At 39.4% G+C, this 22,294-nt stretch overlaps 2 protein-coding genes across 2 annotated transcripts in view; one reads left to right on the top strand and one right to left on the bottom strand.

Annotated features, from left to right (window-relative positions):
* The window catches only part of LOC125778985 (uncharacterized), a 201,931-nt gene extending 181,104 nt beyond the window's left edge, over positions 1-20,827 (top strand). Inside the window, exon 2 of the mRNA XM_049459097.1 lies at positions 19,542-20,827. Coding sequence (XP_049315054.1) covers positions 19,637-20,722 — 1,086 coding nt within the window. The 5' untranslated portion in view covers positions 19,542-19,636 and the 3' untranslated portion in view covers positions 20,723-20,827. The remainder of the gene's footprint in view (positions 1-19,541) is intronic.
* The window catches only part of LOC105224421 (putative uncharacterized protein DDB_G0271606), a 632,600-nt gene that overhangs the window by 484,268 nt on the left and 126,038 nt on the right, over positions 1-22,294 (bottom strand). The gene's annotated exons all lie outside the window — the stretch shown is intronic.

Raw genomic sequence — 22,294 nt, 5'->3', positions numbered from 1 at the left:
TAGAAGAATGTAAAGCGCAAAAAATCATAATCTAAAAAGGATGAATCAGTTTAAGAAACTTCAAAGACCAAAAGAAGGTTATGTTGTTTTTTGGTGGGATTTTAAAGAAATCTTTAATTTTCAGCTTTTATCCCATAATACCATGATTAAGCTTCAAGTGTATTGTGGATAGCTAGACAAATTGAGTGATGCCCTCAAACAGAAGAGGACAGAAGTGATCAATAGAAAATGTGTAGTGCTCCATCAAAATAATTCGGGACTTCATATAAGTTTATTGACTTGACAAAGGCTTTTGCACCTCGAAAGGGATGTGCTACCATACTCACCATATTCTCCAGACATGGCACCTTCGTACTATTACTTGCTCCGCCCTCTGCAATTTTTTTCGAAACCCTCACTTCAAATCAGGACAAGGACTTCTTGGCATCGGAATTAGCGTACCCTGAACAAAGTATATTAAGTTTGCCACGAAATTTGTAATACACAGAAGAAAAAACGTTGGAGACCCCATAAAAAATGTATAAATGTTCAGAGCGACAAACTGATCCGCTTTAGCCAAGTCCTCGGGATATTTGCGAACTATAAAGGCACACCACTTTTCACGAATAATGCCCTCACTTATGGCCAAAAATTGTAAAAATTTAACTTAAAATTTTCCAGCCCCTGGGTACGAATATGTGGACCCCAGATAAATTTGTGGGCTTTTTACAGAAAATATCGGATAATATGTGAAAAATATAATTGAAATTTGAAGAGAAGCCTTTCTAGATAATAGTATATCTGTGAATCAAAACTAATTTAAATCGAATCCATACTTCCATTAGCGCCATATATCTAATATAAAGATTTTCGAACTTCCAAGTGACTTTATACCGCATATATCGGCCAAAATGTGAGTTATCGCAATGAAAATGAGAGAGCAAGTTTTCTTATAACTCATCCTAGACCCCATATAACTAACAGGCCTTATGTACCTGAAGGTTCTTCCCTATCTTTAATCCTTGCAAGTTGAGAAAGCATGAAATGTTCGCTTAAACCCGAACTTAGCTCTTCATTATTTGTTTCTTTTTCTTGTTTTGCCGTCCTTCAGCGAGCTTTCTACCAAAATTGGACACGCCAAATTGACCAACAAGAATTTGGGTCGCAAATATTTATTATGCTTCCGTAATTACATAACGTCACCGAACACGGTGCACCAGTAAATTAACGGTGTTGTGTGACATTCTTCACCCAGAAAAGTGACTAACATCGACACTTGTTGCTTGTGGCAAGTGATTGTCAAGCGGCAGCAACATAATGCAAGTAATTAGTTTATGCAACGTAGTCAATTACGCATGATAAATATGTGTTGCAAGCACACACATGAATACCGCTGGCCATATAAACGTACAGTTAGTTGAATGCACTTGCAACGCGTGCAACAGCGTACCAAATTGGAGTTAAAGAGAAATTGGACACGTCGCTGCATGCATGTGCTGGGCGTGGCATGGCAGAGCATGGCTAATTTTATTGTGGACCTTAACTACCGAAAATTACAGCATCCGCCCGGCGAGTGGCGCGCAGCAACGTTGTCGCTCATAAATTAAACACCAAATTATTGGAGTTCTCGCGCCGCTATTAGTGGCCCCGAAAAATTCTGGTTGTCTGCCACTTTGCTGCATGCCTCACTTGTATGTGTGTGTGTGTTTGGCAATACTTTCTGTTGCTGTTGATTTGAATTGTTGCAGCTGCCACCTGAATGCGCATCAACACCACCAGCAACCGTGAGACCAACAACAACAACAGCAACAACAATTCGAACAACATCCAACCACCAACAACAACAACATCAACAGCAGCCTCACCGCTTCTGCAAATGAGGGCACTCAACCATTTACCGGCACAACGCGGCATGGCAGCAACGTAATGCGGTAAGTGCTGCTGCCGCTGCCGCCAGGATGCTTTTCCCAATTGTTGCCCAAATTAAATTTTAACTGGAAGCTGCTTAAGCTGGGTGCAGCCGCACCGCCACTCAAACGTCGACACTGATTTGCTTACAAGCTGTCTCGGCTGCTTGCCGCCTCTCTGCGTTGCATGCATGTGTGTGTGTTGCAACTTCAGCTTGCCGTTGCTACTGTTGCGCGCGACCGCTTAGGGTCGGCGCGTTGTCGCTTGTTGCATGTAATTTGCAACGGCGCGCGCAATTATCGTGTTCACTGCTGCCAATTCTCTTGTTGTTGTTGCTGCTGCTGTTGTTTTTGTTGCACTGCCAATATTACTACTTGCATTTCTTTGGCGGAAAAGGTAATTTGCTGCATTGTTTTGTGGCGCGATTGTACACGGTAGCAAATGTTGCCGCAGCGCCCAACCAACAACTGTTGCCGCCGTTGCGCCTCTTCAGCGTCGCTTTGCACGGGCACGCCGTTAATCATTGCTGCAAGTGGCACATAGAATTTAACACACTTAAAGCAGCAGCAGCACATAAGAGAAAAATAAATAATGTGGTGAAAAGCTCGCTTTTGGTGTTGCACATGCGCACCCTTCGTGCCACACACTGTACGTGTGGCAATGTGGCACCTCAGCCATGCGGCGTTTCGTTTAATTTTCAGCTGCTTGGCAGTTTGTAATTTCGCGTTGAACAATTTGAAAATCACATGTGCCACTTGGCGTTGCAACACACACTCCCGTGTGCGCATGTGTGCGTGTGTGTGTTGGCTTTGAGGCGTTGTTAACGTTGCGGCAACAGTTAAAGTACTTAAGTATAATTATGGCCACGACCTCGTTTGGTCCAAAATATCTTCTTGATTTCGTGTAATGCAACGCCGTTTTGTTGTAGTTTTTATTGTTGGTGTTGCATGTTGTTAAAAAATCTCATTTCAGTTTCTTGTTCTTTTTGAGGTGGCGTAAATCGTTACTTAGCAATGGTTCCTTTAGATAAATTGTTATTGCTGTTGTTGTTGCCTTTGTAGTCTTAATTAAATAGCCCTTTTAAGTCTTTCAGTTAAGTGCTTACTTTCGTCACGATGTTTTCGATTGCCCGAAGTGGCTGTGTTCGTTTCAATTGCAAAAATGGTTGCCGTTTGTGGGAAAAGGTTCGAAAAGTCGTCAGACCGAAACAAGACCGATTTAAAATAAATTTATTTATATGGACTCTATCGAATATTTTAATAACTTCGAACAATCATTATAACGTTATATATTTATTTTTCAAGACAATTGAGACTTGCTTAAATCTAAAGATAGGTTAGCTTAGATGGCTGATCCCTCAGCAGAACGCAGTATAACGCTCTGACTATTATGTACGATTTTAATGAAGCCAGACGAAAAACTCCAACAGTTGGATATCAGCTCTGGGCAAAACGCCCTCAATCTATTAGAAATCTGATTAAGTGCTGTATTTCCTTTTCCAGTATTTTACCTGGATCTCGAAAAGTATGAGATCCAAGATGGTTTTTGCCTTGATTTGACAAAAGCGGAGCATTCGAGAAGGAAGTTTTGAGATGACTTTTTATCTTCTTCTTCTAAAAAACTAAGGCAGCTGGCATTCGGTAAGGTCTTTACGCTCTTCGCATGAATCCTGATCGAACAGTGTTCGGTTAGAATCCTGAAACCATTGAAAAGTGGTCCTTACTGACAGCGAGAAATTCACTAGATTTATAGTGGGTCAGAAGAACCTTATGTATATACAGCTGATAATAGTGGATCATACATGGTTGAGATTATCTGAAGCCCAACAATCCAATATTGAACAAAATACCATCGGAGCTCCAACTCGTTCCCTATCTGGAGGTATTGAGAATGTTTTTACCTTAATCTGGCACAAGCGGGGCATGCGAGGAGGAAGTGTTGAGATGATTTTATATCTTCTTCTCCTAAACAAGTAAGGCAGCTGGCATTCGGTAAGGTCTTCGAGCTCTTCGCATGAATCCTGATCGAACAGTGTTCAGTTAGAATCCTGAAACCATTGAAAAGTGGTCCTTACTGAGAGCGAGAAGTTCACTAGTTTTATCCTGGGCCAGGAAGACCTTGGGTATGTACCACAAAGAGTAGTGGATCATGCATTGTTGAGCTCTTATGAAGCCCAACAGTCCAGTGGTGAACCACAAAAAGCCAAAGGAGTTCCTACTCGTTCCCAGCCCGTAGGTATTAAAAATTAAATACCTGTCCTAGCAAGCTTATCAGCCTGAAGGTTTTTTTAAATAACACTTTAGCCAGGCACCAAAAACTTGCCTAATCATACAATGGCTTGACGAGTCTACGAACTCCAGCCTTATGTCGCTGCCCTACTGTCAGACTGAAGGAAGCTGCACTCCGTAGCAGGAGCTGGCGGAAAGTTTCCGACACTGTACTCCTCCACCAAGCTTCGACCTATTCCTAAAGAAGTTCACCGTTCCTCTCATCTAGCGAGGCCATGACACCCTTGAAAATATGTGAGCAGAGAAACGCCAGCCAGGACTAGGCTCGGCGACCTGGTAATTCAAGTACTTTGGCGAATTTCAGAGTGCCCAGACTCGCAAACATCTAAGTACCCAGATTCTCTGAGTCTGAGGGTAGCTTCAACGTCCATAGTTGGTGTGGATCATAGTGTACCAAAAATACTGATGAGGAAAGCCCTTTAAACACTCGGCAATTTTTTTCCAGAATGTAGCATACTCCAACGCCTTCTACCATACAAAAGTTTCGTAGAAGATCATAGACTTAACCATGGATTCATAGAGTCAAAGTATTACCTTTAGTAAGAGACCTTTTACCAATGGCTCCATACAGCAATACAGAATAACTGATGCCATAAACCGTTTACAACCTCAATCACCAAACAAGACCAGTTTAAACCTGTCTGACCAAAGAATGGCCATTTTCATACTGGACAGTTTAAGTGATTTTTGGCAAATTCCAACCCCGAATTGACATGCCTATCGCTAAGTAAAGACACCTTTCGTGGACTTCGCGCATTCCCAATTTCATGCAACAGTCGTCGTCAATTGATTACATCACTCATCTCCAACTTCAGCGCAAATTTCAAATACACATATGAATCATACGATCAAAATTTACCCGGACTGACCAAAAAAACTCACATATTTTAATACAACTCTAATATCGCTGAGCCAATGCAAGCATGTCCGGATCCATAAGAGATGGTGAGATCCTCCACTCTCTCTCAATCTCTCTAATGGCAACACGACGATTTTCAAGCATTGTTTCTTTAACATTTTCGATGCTATCGTCAGATGACATCACGACCTTCACTGAATTTTTTGTGCTATACAATACATTTCTCTCGCAAGATCTCTGACTCAAAGCAAAAACTAGCCACACAACCTGACAAAAAATATTCCTTGCCACCGTGCCACATCAATTGAATCTGTGTCGAAGGAAAAATTTTAATAATTCTCAGCACACACTTGCATAATCAAAACAAAAACAATCAAGAACGATACCAAACTACAATAACAGCAACAATATGAAATGAGTAACGCAAGCATACAACAACAAACGCGCCACAAGTTCAACGACATGAATATTTAATAAGAAATAAAACGAAATTCCATAATAAACTGAAAAGAAATTCAAAAACAAGTGAATCATTATTCCTGGAATGTCAGCAATGAACTTGATTACACGCATACAAACATAAATATTTAAGGAAAAATTAAAAAACAAAAAAGCACTTTGTATGCGCCACACATATGCGCAGCCGCATATTCCGATAAAGGCGTCATTTGTTTAATAAGAAGAGAATGCGGAGTCGCTGCGGCCGGCCGGAGAAACCCACAGATCAACAAGTGTTTGTATTTAAATTGGAATAATTAAGTGAGGCATGCACCGTGGGCTACGCGAGCGCAGCTTTGCGGGGACATCAGCGGCCTACGAAATGCATACGAAGTGAAAAATCGTTAATATTCACGAGCGAACACACACACATACATACATACAAGCACATTTACATATGTATGAAGAATTTAATCTCGGCATGCAGGCGTTTTGACACGCCAGCGACAACGCCAACGCAGCGTTGCACTTGCCAGTGCAAGGCAGTGATTGTGGCATGCCACCAGCGCGGCACATCGCACACACACATACACTGCCATGTCTATATGTATGGATATATATTTCTTTATGCTGTGATTAAAGAAATTCCACAGGCAACAAAGAGCGTCGCCCCAGCAATGCCACCAATTGACCTTCCACGAATTGTATGCAACTGCACGTGCAACAAACAAACAATGCTGGCAGGAATGAAGCGTAGCGTGGCGATGACGAACCCAGGACGGCGGAGGCGGTGGGATAAAATTAATCGTGAATTTAAAGGCGCATTGTAAGAGAAAGGTTTCAATCTCGCCGCTTTTGTTATAAAATATGTCTGGTTTGCATGTGTGTGTATGAGTGTGTGTGTGTGGGTGCCTAAGTGCTGTATATTAACATGATCGTTCGATGGTTGCTTGTATCATTGATATGCTGGCGATGTGCTGTGCCGAGGTGAGATGAGGTGAGCTGTGCATTGGCATGTTGACAGTGATTGAACTGTGGGAATCGCCCACTGCGCTGTAATGCCTAACTTTATGGCGTGTTTAAAGGTGGGGAAATTATACAAATATTGTTAAATAGAGATTCACTTGTTGATCTTTATACATATATGTACAATTGTACTATATATGCATAAAAGGCAGTGCGCAGAGTTGGAAAAGAAATAAGGAAGTGCTGAGCTTGGATGCAGTCGAATATAAGAGATAATTTGTAAGACTTAAAGGCGTGTCAAATATATCGTGGCAATTATTTATATTAAAAGTTTTATATTCAGAAGTGTTTGATATAATTTAAATATTCGTTTTTAAACAAAATTGTGAAACGGGTGTCATCGATTTTAGCATCATAATAGCTTAAAATGGAGTCTACAAATCCTGTGTATGACCGCTATGGAAGAGTAAAACATTTTTTGATGACGTCTTTATCAAAATTTCTTAAAATCGAAAACATTATATGTGCTTAGTTTTATTCCGATGTCTTCTTTACCAGTTCCGTTTTACTCTCAAGATTAAATATGACCCGGACAGGTCAATTTAAACTATCTGACGATCCATTGAAAAAAATAGCAACGAGAGGGATAGCAAATAATAATAATATACCACACAGAAAGACAGACAAACATGGCTAAATCGACTCAGCTCACCACGCTGATTATTTGTATATAACACACTGAAAGTCCACGGCCTACCATGGCAAAACTAAATTTTTGCCAAAATTCTTTTTTTTTATTCAACATAGTTCCCTTAAAGGGTGGTCCACAGATTATATAACCTTTCGATACGATTTTTGGAGTACGATTTGTCTTTTGCCTCAAAATAGGTCTTAGTTTCGGTGATCATCTCTTCATTCGACGAAAATTTTTTCCCAGCGAGTATTCTTTTGAGATCTGAGAACAGGAAATAGTCGCTGAAGACCAGATCTGAAGAATACGGTGGATGCTGAAGCAATTCGAAGCCCTTTCATGTATTTTTGCCTTCGTTTTCACTGATTTGTGACACGGTGCATGGCCTTGGTAAAACAGCACCTTCTTTTTCTTCAAATGCGCCCGTTGTTCGGATATTTCATTCCTCAACCGATCCAATAACGCTATGCAATAGTTGCTGTTGCTGGTACTTTCTTTTTCAAGGTAGTCAATAAAAATTGTGCGTTTCGCATTCCAAAATGTTGTCGCCATAACCTTGACAGCCGACTGTTGCATTTGTTTGCCTGTGGGTTGGACTTCAGAGTGAAATGTGGGGCCACATTTCATCTACTATCGCATATCGATTCAAAAATTCGGGTTTATTATGCTTGAATATCTCCAAACACTGCTCTGAATCATCAACTTGCCGTGGTTTTGGTCAAATGCGAGCTCGCGGGGTACCCATTTTTCCGGAGCTTTCTCCTACATAAAAATTTCTTGAATGATAAAATGTACACGGCTCAGCTCATATTTCTAGTAACTTTACTTTACGGTAATTCAAAATTATTTTGTAGCCTTTTCTGATGTGCGTATTCCATGACCGTCTTCAGTGCTCATTTCACCATGTCTAAGCTTTGTGTACCAATCATTGGTAGTTGATTTTCTTGTCTAACCTTTAGAAGGTTAGAGCAAAGTAAAATCATATATGTAGATTTACTTTTGGTAGTGCCATCTATCGTGGCCTGATAGATTTTTCCAAATTTTTACTTCTTTAGGAATTTGCGTTCTATAATTAAAGATTTTTGAAATTGGATTAAAGATATTTCGATTTTGGAGACTAACCTCGAAAATTCTTTTTTTAATTGCACTCAATCCCTCGAAAATTTTGGTTTATCCCAATACTCCGAAAAAGACTCGGTACAATGAAATTACTCAGGAAGCCTGACTATCGAAAATTATTTCAAAACCTACACGTATAAAGCTCTACCTTGATTGTGGCTCGTAGGGTTATGCTTCAAAGCAATCTCTATTGAAATTTTTTAATATTCAGCTGTATGTGAATATTTAAATGGGTATCATGGACAACTATAAAATTCCTTATCCTCATCATCTGACGCTCCAAAACCAACAATCCTCATATACGCAATGTTTTTGCTATTCTCTGTAAAAGAACCTGAAAATCCACTACTAAGTTGCTATTAAAGCATTAGGATAACTTAAGACCATCATAAGGAAGTGAGCTTACAACCTTCCTGCAATCCGAGAATCCCTGATTCGATTATCATCAATGTTTACTTAATGTCTAATCTCGAATTATTTTGAGAAAATTATCAAATATTAAGTTCAAGTCTTTTAGCTATCCTCTGTCTGTGGTCAATTTTAGGGTCAATAGCCTTATTAGATTTATATCTCTCTAATTAATTGATTACCGGAACATTCATCATATTGAAGCGCTCAAGTAGTCATAATCAAATATTCATCCTTTTGATAACCAAAAAATACTCCTCTTCAAAATATATGAACCCATTCATAAACAATACTTTTTAATGAAGCTTTCATTATTCCCTCCGCATTCATAAATCATAAATTCACCTGAAAGTGAATGAAATTTCATTGAATCAAGTAGGTTCCTTCAAAAAGTCTACCTTATCGGCCGCAAAAAGTAAACAGCAACTACCAAATGTAGAGCGATCGAATGGACACCGCTTATCAGTTATACGAAAAATAAGAGACTTATCTGCTACAATTTTTCAGTTATAATGTACATATTTATATTTACTCGCCTGATTTGATCAGTTACGGTCAATATTTACTAATGACGAAATTGCTTTGATGGACTTTAGCGCAGGTATTAAAGAAAAGTGTACCTTCATTGGAGTGAAATACAAGTATGATTGTATGCTTACACTTCGTTAAATAAGTTCTTGGATGGATATATTTTTAACAAAATATATTAGCAGGTTAGAGAGCATGTTTGGCTTTCTCACTTGAACTGTTATGACCAGTAGTTTGACTTTGTGAAACCTCAAAAAGACCTCTTGTACTCGTAATTGGCTCTTATTAGTCGACAAAGCGCATTGAGAAACTGACAAACCTGCTTAAGCGTTCTATTTATATTCTCAATGGCTTACTGGAATGTTCATAGTGTGAGCTCCGATGTGTTGAAGCATTCATCTCATAAAGGCGAGACAACCAAGAAGAAAGTATTGAGGAAGTCTGCGAAATTCAGTAAAAAGCTAAGCCTTACCGTGTGAGACAGATAGAGCTCTGACCGGTTAGACCACCTACATCTAAGGAATATCTAAGACAAGGTTCTGAAATTAAAAAGAATATTCAACCACACCTTGCGGTGAACACAAATTAGCGTAGGAGTTTTATTTCTATTCCCACTACCTCACTGGACTGCCAGTAAACATGAGCTCCGATGTGTTGAAGCATTGATCTCATAAAGGCGAGACAACCAAGAAGAAAGTATTGTATTTCTCCTCCGACTTGTTCCAACCATCTTCTACAACTCCCTTGACCAAGCTAAAGAAGCTAAACCTTACCGCTTTCATTGGGAAAAAGCACAACCCTGCGGAGGGATGATTCGCCTTCTCACTTTAGCTCGCCCTCAAAAGAATGTTTTATGGATAGTGTCCTCTTGGTCTAAGGATCGAAAGTCATAAGCTGCTTGAGTCTTATTGTAAAAGAATCGTTTCTGGCCACTCCCAAGTAAATGGCGCTCATGTAACTTTCCTCACTTGCTTGAACATCTACAAGTGGCTCCATCCTCTCGGCTATAACCGCGTAAACGGTGTCTACGCTAATAAAGAAGAAAGCTTTCCTCTTGGAGACCGATGGTGCACAGACCGATTTGACCACCTACCACTAAGAAACGCTTGCTAAATAAAGTCAGGATTGACTGTTGGGGAAATTTTACTATCTGTTTCGGAGGATTGGCTGCGAATCATCTACTATAGTCTGCTTTCCCTACGATCAAACTACTAAATCGAAACTGTACATACGAGTACTGTCAGCAGTTGGATCGTCTGAAGTAAAAAATCGCCCAGAAGCGACCCGCTTTAAGCATTAGGAGGATGGATGGATGCATTTCTTTTTACTAGATCTTATTTTAACATGTACCAATTTTTTTCGATTCGCAACTCGGTTAAATTTGGCAATTCACAGACAGCTAATAATAGAAATTCTACAAAGATTGAATAACCGATTGTGAGAACGCGAAATCAAGGTTTTGTCCATTAAAAATCATCCAAAAATATTTTATAATGTTAAAACCAATTAGTCAGTTAAACGACAAGTGATCGTCTCATAACTCGTCGCTGACACACTTGTGCCTCACACATTTTGACATGCTGTAAAGAATTGAGAATTTATATATCAGTATAGAACAAGTACTTTTTGAACAGTATTTTCGAGGCACTAAGTAATCTTCACCCAAGAAGACGGAGTGTAGTTACCGAGCAAACGCGTTGCTACTGATAAGGAAACCGTCGCCACATGTGATGATTCTATAACTATGATACTAAGTAATCACACATGAGTGCGGTGTTTACTGTCGGCGGCTACAACAAGTGTCTCTCCAAAGCCTTATCTTTAGTACACTGTTTATTTGACTGTGAGTCTGTCTGGCTGAGCGAGTGTCCGCTTGGCCGAAGACGACGTTGATGAACTCGACCTCAATGAACACTTGTGTTTGCTCAATGAAAGCGACGGTTTTTTTTCCGCCGCTGCCATAATGTGATTTATATATGGATGTGCGCAAGTGAAAATGTGAGGCTATGTAGACCCGCATATGAGTGTTCTTGTCTCTATACATGTGTGGTGTCTCATGTTGTTTATGCCTTCGGCTTCGCTGTAAATAAAGGCAAGTGTTCAGCTCAAATTTCGAGCAAGCGACGCTTACTAGCACTTGTTTTTGCTGTCGCATACACTACATGTTGCTTGAGTTATCAATGACAATAGTGTCTCTGAGCCATACATACATATATACATACAGACGATAAGCGAAATGAGCGCTGGTGTCGGTGACACAAAGGCCATAAAACACCCATTAAAAAAGTGCACGTTCTTGGCTGCTACTTTCTTGTTCACGGCCAGAGATAGTGTTAATGTTACCTGTGTATATTTTTTCCACTTACTTCTCTGCCTTGCTTTGCTGTAATCTTTCGCGCGAATATCTCGTAGCAAAAAAAAGGCAGAAAAAGAGCTCTACAAGTCCCCATACTTTGACATTTACGAAATTTGCGCAGAAGTCACGTTTTTTCGGCGCGTTTTTGTGCTTTGTTGCCGGCACCGAGTCACACGCTCGCTGTGACGCAGCCGCCTAACAAGCGTTTGCGTTGGCTGCCGCGCATGCGCAATACGAGAGGACTCTTCAGCTGGTCGCTGTGGTGTTGAGTGTCGCTTGGCGACTTGACCCTTGGCGCTCCGACACGTTTTTGTGGTTTGTGGCGTTCCTGGTTCCCAGCAAAATTTACTTGACTTTTATATTTATTTTTTCTCGAAAAATCTTCTTTCGTAAATTAACATTAATTTTGTTTCTTAAAAACCACAAGTGCTTCGCCACTCTCGATGCCTTCTACTTATGGGCTCTGATTTCATATTAAATTTAATTCTTGCGGCTTAACCTGCTCTGCAGTGGTTTGTAATTGGAACCTTGCAGTTTTATGACTGTAAATATTTTTATGTTATTATATTTTCTTGGTTTTTATGAAAGTATTTTATTGGTTTCCTTATTACTTAAGAACTGCGTGTCAAATTTTATGGTCGCAGCGAGATTATTTTGTTGATTTTGTTAGTGAATTTTGACTTTATTTTCATTTTATTGTATTAGTGTTTTTTGATATGTATATTATATTCTATTTACATATATATGAGTATGCATATTAGGGTGGCTCATTTATATGACTTTATTAATACACGTACTAAACCTTCGGTTTTTGAGATATCGAGCTGAAATTTTGCACACGTCTCCTCCTCTTCAAGAATTTGCTCATCTGATGGAAACGACGATATCGAATCACAGTAGGAAATAGCTGTCATACAAGCTAATCGATTTTGATCGAACCCGGTTGAATAATATTTTCATATTCAGTTTCTTATGTTTCGACATAAATGCATTATTTCCTCGTCCTTTTACTAATCCAAAATTGTCGGAATGTTTTAGGAAACTTAAAACCAAATCTTTCGAAAATGAAAGAGCGAGAAATTTAAAAGTTCGAAAATATACTATAATAAGTCAGAATCTTGAAAATAATTCTCATTTGTATTGGTTCACCCTTATGTACACATTTTGTATGCTTGCTTTTCCAATAGGGTTGTTGCTCTCACTTATTCTTAAGCCTCGCTCAGTTTTGTAATTTGAACCGCATCGCTAGATGTGCGATAAGGTTGGCTTCGTATTTTAATTAAAATATTAAAAGAGTCAAAAATGTAATTGATTTGAAAAAAAGGTCAAGAGAGATTATCAAGTCAACAGTAAATTATGTTTTATGCGGCGCCTTATATATTTATGACGAAAATCACAGTTTAGTACATATTAAATTTAATTAGAGATGCTTTGAGACGGCATTTCAAACCTTTGAATACAGATATATGTTTGAAACACTCCCTTACAATCACTTGAAATTGGTCGATAACCTCAAAAAAAATTTCAAAAAACTAATACTCTTATCATTTTTACAACATAACTACAATTTCCATGCTTCACGCGATTGAAACTTGTGGCTGATTAATAGAAAACCTTTTGACCTTCTTCGGAGTTCATAAGAAAAGTTTCAAAATAATGAAGATATTTATGCGATGTATAGATTATTTTTTTGATTATAGGGAAACACGCAAATAAAAAAAAATACATTTGGTAAATATCCCACCAATCTTAAGTTTTCATTATATGTCAGTAACTTAAAAACATTCGGAAGAGCTACAGGTGAAAGAGTCATCTAAAGTATAGTAAAGAAAATCCATAATCTTTGCAGTAAATTGAAAGTTTTATTTATCATAATTAGAATCCATATTCCATAACTTGTTGTCATTTTCAAAGTAATTTCATTTTCGATTTTCCCAAGTGTCATTTGAGACGACTTTTTCACCAGCAAAATCATTCGTAGACCTGAACAAGTAATCCAGAGTACTTATATGCCAAGCCAAGCTCCCGGCGCTTCCAACAAGTCACTACTCATTGCGCATTGACGTTATCTTAATGGAACATAATTCCCTTTCTTTTGACGAAGATGGTAGCTTCTGTGCTTTTGCTTCTTTCAGAGGGTCCATTTATTGATAGTACAGTTCAAAAATAAGCCATATGAAAGCAGAAGCATAGAGGATGATACCACCAATGCCAATACCACCAAACACATAACAAAACTTATCCTGGTTTGGCCACCGTTTGCGGAAACACACCCCGACCCGACCATTACCCTTCTCGAAATTGACCCACTTTTCAACGCTAGTAACTATCCGCTTCAGAAATGGGTCGATCGATTGATTGTGCAGTCTATGAGGTTTTTGCCTTAACTCGTGTGGTATACATACGGCGACTCTGCCTTTTATTTTGATTATTTAAATGGTTACTTTTAAGCGCGCTAATTATCAGAAAATCGGTCCTGATACCTGTCCTTTTTCTGAGCTTCCGTCCGTTGCTTCTAAAGGAAAGTGACTATAGCTTCATATTTATCGAATGGACTGGGGTTTATCTTGGTCCGAATTATAATCCGCAAAGCTGCAATAAGGGTGTTGGAAAGCTGACACCTTAAGCTTAGCAAAAGCAGCGTAAGGTGTCTGCTAAGAGATGAAGCAGAACCTTACCGATGGTTGGAGTTTTTATACACTCAACAGAGTATCTTAACACCCAGAACGAAACTTCAAAGGCACTGCGCAAAAATTTTTAATTTAAATTTCGCGCGAAAACCCAATAGTCGAAATATTTTTTTCTAAATTGGTATGACTGTCAGTGACACCTAAAGCGCATTCAGCGATGATTGAAATTATTCAACAAAGAAGTTCCATTACATTGCGTGTGAGGGATCAAATTTTTGAGATCCAAACGTTCAGAATTCTGGAAAAAGTCTTCGGTGATAATTGTCGACGCGAGCAAGTGTTTTTCATTTGTACAAATTATTCAAAGAGGATGAAGAAGGCCTTGACGACAAACCACGTCCAGGACGACCATCATCATCAACTGGTGATCAACACGTCAATAAAATAAAAGAATTAGTACTTGAGAATCAACGAATAACAGTCAGAAATCTTACTGATATCATTGGAGTATCGGAAGAATCACTGAAACCCATTTTGATTCCAAAATCGCTAAATTATTTCGAACAGCGTCGTGTTAACGTCTGTGAAACGTTGCTTTCCGACTACGAGGATGAGGATGAGTCTTGGATCTATGCTTACGGAAACAGACGATCAATCGGCCGAATATTGTAACAAAGGTGAGCTGAAGCCGAAAAAACCACGTCAAAAATCAAGGTTTTCAGTTTTCTTCGTGAGTTTTTCGCTAAATTTTCAAACAAAATCGTACTGCAACCACTATATTCGCCTGACTTACTATACCTCCGTGTGACTTCTGACTATTCAGCCAACTCAAACGTCCGCTTCGGGGAACTGTTTTAAAACAATTGAAGCCATTAAACGTGAATAGCTACACGCTTTCAAGACTATTCCTGAAATTGTATGGGGAACTATATACAGATATTTTACTGATCAGATCATTCATCCCCGGTAAATCACTCAAACAAATTTGAAAAATATAGCTTGTTTTGAAAAAAAAGGGGTTCAAAAATAAATCGATGGAGCTGATTGACGTTTAGAAGACTGTAACTCTAAAACTATTTGAGATATCCAGTCAAAATTGTGGTATGTAATTTTCGAAAGATATAGCCTATCGAATTATGAACAAAGTAAAAAAATAGATTTGTTCACACCAGCTGTACTCATCCGTCGTTTTCGTCGTGGAATCAGTTTGGCTAGTGGACGTAATATTTTCTTCTGAATAAATTACGAAAATAACCATGAACATTGACTTACTAGAATCTCAATTGAGCTGAATGAATTTCTAGTAGAGTACGTCAGCTTTACCACTAGTTGTCGTGTGATAAGAAGTATCCAGTACTAGAAATTTGAATAGCAACCCTCGTATTAACAATCAATCTACTATCTCTCAACACTACCCAACCGCCGGATCTTCATCTTAACGACTTTTTTTTACGACTATTGGACTTGTATAAATTAATAAGTGATTTTTCCAAAAAACAATTTTCGTTTTACAAGTGCGCGCATATATTGCAGCCTATAATAATCACAATGATAATCACTTAACCGATTCGAACCATGTTTTAGCCATGTCAATGCGACGATGAACCAACATCTAGACGCAACGCTGACTAGAGAGCGAGAAGAGTCGGACCGCATTACACGAGCGCATGTCAATCGATTTGACGCCTTGGCAGCTTGATTACTTGATTGCCGTAGTGATGTGTGTATGTGCGTGTGGCTGGGCGATCAACCATTCAACTTGCCACAAGTAGAGTTGGGGAATGAGTCGCGGCAAGTTGCATGGAGTTGATATTTAACATTGATTACATTTAATGCGGCACAATAAATTTCTAATGAGTTAGCAGGCTGGCTAGCTAGTGGGGCTGATGGGTTGATTGACTGACTGACTGGCCGCAGGCATATTTTAGACAAGCGCAAAGCGAGTAGCGTTTGACTATTATTGACTTAGAATGACCAGAAAATTAATAAACCAGACGATTGGAATATTTTTTGTCGATGCTTTTGTGGCTTTTCTTTTTGGTTTTTTCTTTATACCCTGAACAGGGTGTATTAGGTTTGCCACGTAGAATATAATACCCAGAAGAAAACATTGGAGAGCCTATAAATTATATATAAAAGATCAGCGCGACGATCTGAGTCGGTTTAACCTTAACCGTCTCTCTATCCTCCTCTCTTACTATATATACCCGAACTTGTTCCTTAATTTTTGAGATATCGATCTGAAATTTTGCACACGTCGTTTTCTCTCTAAGATGTAGCACATTTGTCTGAACTGCCGATATCGGACGTCTATAAGATATAGCTGCCATAGAAACTGACCCGCCAAAATCAAGTCCTTGCATGGAAAACTTTTTTATTTGAGGAGATATCGTCACAATATTTGGCATTAGATATTATCTCAGACAGCGGTACAATCTCTGTATATATCGTTGAGATCGGCGCACTATAGCATATAGCTGCCATAGAAACTGAGCGATCATAATCAAGTCTTTATATGGAAAACTTTTTTGTTTGACGAGATATCCTGCCAAAAATTGACATGTGTTATTTTCCAAAGCAATAATGTAAACTCTAAAAAAATTGTTCAGATCGGTCTACTGTAACATATAGATGTCATACAAACTAATCGGTAAAAGTCAAGTTTTTGTATTGAAACTTTTTTATTTGTGTAGGGTATTATGGCTTGGTGCAACCGAAGTTAAAATTCTATCTTGTTATTATTATTTCTTGTTGTTGTTTTTGTACACCTAATCGATGTTCGAGCGTAATTTGTGCGGCGTTTACTGACTTGTGGCCAATAACAATGGGTGTGCGCCTAAACTTGTAATTTTTTGTCGTTATTGTTGTTTTTGTTTTATGTTTTGTTGTTGTTTTTATTTTGTCTAGGAATTATGCGTTCGTTGTTGCCACAATGGAAACGCTGTTCGACTTAATAAACTCCCCTCGCATGTTTTGCTGCGCTTTGTGGGTTAATTGAAAGTTAATTTATTATAATAGCGACTAGCTTGGCGTGGATTAGACATAAACGTACATATACACATACATAGCAGACATTCGAGCTCATCGCTTTGGTTGTGGCATTTTCTTTTGAAATGTGTCATACGCTTGATTGATGGCATTAAACGTCCACTGATGGTGAATATTAAAACGGGTAGTTGCCATATTTTTTTCCAAAATTTCATAAAGCATATATTCATTAATATATATTTACATATGTATATACAAGTCATCAAATGCATTACATTTTTCTTTTGCAGCGCTCATTTAATTTAGATTACAACAACAATGGTTGTTCTCATGTAGTCTTCAATACAAAAATGTCGACATTTCTTTACGCATACAAACATACTTGCTAACAAACTCATATATTCACACATACACATATCAATAAAAACTTGTATGGGGTCACACTTCCTCTCCAACACGTGCAACATCAGCGTCAATTTATTTTAATAAAAGAATCATTAAAATTATTCTAATAGTTGGGAAGCTGTAAAACACACACAGAGGCACAAATAAACACATATACATACATATAATCTAAATAAGAGTATGTGAAACATTTTTCCTTTACCCAAATAACTGTTTGTGCCACTCTGCCAGGGTTGTAGGGTTCAATTAACGCTTCGATGTGCCGCCGACGGCTTCACACAATTAATATTTGCTTCTAATCTGCCAAATTGTGTGTTTGTTTGTATGTATATATGTGTGTTATTTTTTTATTGATGCAAGAAATTAAATTCTGCTCTAAATAAATACGTCATGCTGATAATTCGTTGAATTACTCTTAATTCATATAATGAGAAGCCCAAACTCTGTTGAGATAAGACTCTACATTATTTGAGAAGGAAACTTTTTGTTGTTAAAAATATCAGAATATGCTTCAAAGATCTCCTATTAGATGTTGCAATAGTAAACTATTTATGCGCACCAAATCGCTTGCAACGAAATCAGTTTTTAGGGTTGGACGAGACCAGCAGGAATCCTTACATAGAAGTATACTTCCAAAGGACAACTTTTAAATAACCAAGGAGATAGGTTTATCTCAAAAATTTCTTAAAATGGATCATAATGACACCCAATAGGCAGATACTTCTTTCACTATCAGCATAAATGTTTGTATATGCGAACTAAGGCCTTTTCACCTTTTCACAAAGGTAATGTTCCAGCATCTCAGCATTCACCGCGCATTTTCTGCATTCCGCCGAGTCCACTTTTTAATTCTTCTGAAGGTAATGTCTTAGTAGTATTCACAACTTGACCAAGTATCCTCTGAGTAGCGTAAGAACATCCGTTTGAAGGCGAGCTAAAGTGAGAAGGCGAAACACCCACTTCACAGGGTTGCGCGCTGGGTTTGAGACCCGCTTGGAAGATCACCGACTGCCTCGGATGAGAGACCCCCTTTTGATGACGACCATGGCAAACGAATTAAGGACTACGATTTAAGGGCATGCACCTGGAATGTCCGATCCCTTAATTGGGAAGGTGCCGATGCCCAGATGCATGATGAGCATAGAAAAATTCATCAAGCTTTGTTGTCTCTTAATCGAAATACCACCAACTAGATCGAGTATGTTGTGATAGACGGAAGACACGTCTCCAGTGTTCTAGACGTGCGTACGCTTCAAGGTCCTATTATCGACTCGGACCACTAACTTGTTGCAGCCAAGATTCGCACACGCCTTTGTGCAGCAAAAAACGTACGTCAACAAACACAAGGAAGGTTCGACGTCAAGAAGCTGCAATCAAAACAGACAGCCGAACGATTTTCTATTCGTTTTGCACTCCCGCGCTCTGAGAGCAGTAGTCAACAACTTGGTATAAGGGAACTGTGGGACGGCATTTCAAGCTCCTTACGTACAGCTGCAACCGAAACCATTGGTTTTCGGAGAATGCAAAAGAACAGCTGGTACGACGACCTACTCTACCTCGCAAGGTTACAATCGACCACAACAGGGGCGGGATGGGATAGATACCGAGAGATGAAGAGGGAAGCGAGACACATTTGCACACAGAAAAATAGAGAGAAGCTGAAATGCGTGAGTATGAAGAGCGGACGAGCTGGCCGACAGAGGTAATGCTCGAAAATTCTACGAAAAAATGCGGCGGTTAACAGAAGGTTTCAAGGCCGGAGCATACTCTTGTAGAATTCCCAAAGGTGATCTAGTGATTGATATTGATATCATCGGCATCCAGACTGGATAAGGAAGTGAAGCAGATGGGTCTGGCAGTGAAAGAGGGCAAGACGAAATGTCTCCTGTCATCAAACAAACAGTCGTCGCGACACTCGCGACTTGGCCACCACGTCACTGTTGACAGTCATAACTTAGAAGTTGTAGATATTTTTGAGGTTAGGATTTTCATGCATTAGTATTTGACAGATCACGTGGGATTTCAGACATGGTGTCAAAGAGAAAGATGCTCAGTATGCTTTGACATTTCATCATGAATAGACTTACTAACGAGCAACGCTTGCAAATCATTGAATTTTATTACCAAAATCAGTGTTCGGTTCGAAATGTGTTTCGCGCTTTACGTCCGATTTATGGTCTACATAATCGACCAAGTGAGCAAACAATTAATGCGATTGTGACCAAGTTTCGCACTCAGTTTACTTTATTGGACATTAAACCAACCACACGAATGCGTACAGTGCGTACAGAAGAGAATATTGCGTCTGTTTCTGAGAGTGTGGCTGAAGACCGTGAAATGTCGATTCGTCGCCGTTCGCAGCAATTGGGTTTGTGTTATTCGACCACATGGAAGATTTTACGCAAAGATCTTGGTGTAAAACCGTATAAAATACAGCTCGTGCAAGAACTGAAGCCGAACGATCTGCCACAACGTCGAATTTTCAGTGAATGGGCCCTAGAAAAGTTGGCAGAAAATCCGCTTTTTTATCGACAAATTTTGTTCAGCGATGAGGCTCATTTCTGGTTGAATGGCTACGTAAATAAGCAAAATTGCCGCATTTGGGGTGAAGAGCAACCAGAAGCCGTTCAAGAACTGCCCATGCATCCCGAAAAATGCACTGTTTGGTGTGGTTTGTACGCTGGTGGAATCATTGGACCGTATTTTTTCAAAGATGCTGTTGGACGCAACGTTACGGTGAATGGCGATCGCTATCGTTCGATGCTAACAAACTTTTTGTTGCCAAAAATGGAAGAACTGAACTTGGTTGACATGTGGTTTCAACAAGATGGCGCTACATGCCACACAGCTCGCGATTCTATGGCCATTTTGAGGGAAAACTTCGGACAACAATTCATCTCAAGAAATGGACCCGTAAGTTGGCCACCAAGATCATGCGATTTAACGCCTTTAGACTATTTTTTGTGGGGCTACGTCAAGTCTAAAGTCTACAGAAATAAGCCAGCAACTATTCCAGCTTTGGAAGACAACATTTCCGAAGAAATTCGGGCTATTCCGGCCGAAATGCTCGAAAAAGTTGCCCAAAATTGGACCTTCCGAATGGACCACCTAAGACGCAGCCGCGGTCAACATTTAAATGAAATTATCTTCAAAAAGTAAATGTCATGAACCAATCTAACGTTTCAAATAAAGAACCGATGAGATTTTGCAAATTTTGTGCGTTTTTTTTTAAAAAAAGTTATCAAGCTCTTAAAAAATCACCCTTTAGTTTCGTATATTTGGGAACCAGCATTAACACACAAACAATGTCAGCCTGGAAATCCAACGCAGAATAACTCTTGCCAACAGGTGCACCTTCGGACGGAGTAGAAATTGGGAAGTAAAGTCCTCTCTCGATGTACGAAAACCAAACTCTATAAGTCATTTATAATTCCCGTCCGGCTATAGGGCGCAGAGACATTGACGATGACATCTGATGAGTCGACGTTGCTAGTTTTCGAGAGAAAGGTTCTGTAGAAGATTTATGTTCCTTTATGCGTTGGCCACGGCGAATATCGCTGAGCTATTTGAGATATACGTCGACAATGACATAGTTCAGCGAATAAAAATACAGCGGCCACGCTGGCTAGGTGATGTTGTCCGAATGGACGAAAACACTCCAGCTCAGAAAGTATTCGACGCAGTACGCGCCAGAGAAAGAGGAAAACCTCCACTTCGTTGGAAGAACCAGGTGGAGAAGGACAAGTAACATTCGCTTGGAATATCCAAATGGCGGCATGTAACGAGAAGAAGAAACGACTGGCGCGCGGTTGTTAACTCGGCTATAATCGCGTAAGCGGTGTCTACGCCAATAAAGACGAAGAAGTAGTTTCTAACTAAGAATATACATATATGTATCCATTTATATGGTCCCTCAACATAGGCGGTAAAAATGGTCCATGGTTGTTAAGTTGTTCTAAAATAAGGTTGAGCACAATATTTAGCTGACTATGCGGCAAGCATCACATAAGGTAGGACACTAAGCTCACGAAATCTCAGGACACAATAATGCTTCAAAGTACCTTGGCTCCTACGCCTTAAAAAGTCAAGCAAGCAAAAAAACTAAATCATGAAAATATGAAGAGATAGCCAACTAGTTCTCACGTAGAACGCAAAGAGTTAAGATCTTTACAAATGTGGCATAAATATCCAGAAGCAATTAGAGGAGCGCTCAATGGCGCGCATATTTTCACAAGCACACAAATTAACCATAAATTCTGCTTACCACAAGTTGTTAAAGTGCTAAAGCCGCAACATGTAATAAACAAACGCATTTACACGCAAACACACACATACATCGGGGCATATATAGTATGTATGTGTACTTATCGTCGCTTATAATAAATAAACGGTAAGGCGAGACGTTTACAAATTATTATTACGCTCAATTGTAGCAGAAAGCCATCAATGTGATTAATCACGGCATTAGCGCTGAATAGCATTAGCGGCAATAAGCGTTAGTGTAAGCCTGTTCAGGTGGCGTGGACCAAGGCGGTTAAACGCCGCTTAAAGAGCCGGCAATGAGTGGCTGCCCACTTAACGGCCACAACCGGCAGCCGACACCGGCAACAGCGAACACGGCTTATGCATGTACTTAAGCTGCTGATGCCGCTGCCACGGATAGATAGCAATATTAGCGAATGTTGCAAAGTGGCAGCAACCGTTGGCAGCGCCAACAACGGCGGCGATTAA

Source organism: Bactrocera dorsalis, chromosome 5, assembly GCF_023373825.1.
Source record: "Bactrocera dorsalis isolate Fly_Bdor chromosome 5, ASM2337382v1, whole genome shotgun sequence".
NCBI classification, from domain to species: domain Eukaryota; kingdom Metazoa; phylum Arthropoda; class Insecta; order Diptera; family Tephritidae; genus Bactrocera; species Bactrocera dorsalis.
The sequence above is the reverse complement of the archived record's forward strand: the minus strand, read 5'-3'. Positions and strand labels throughout refer to the sequence as shown.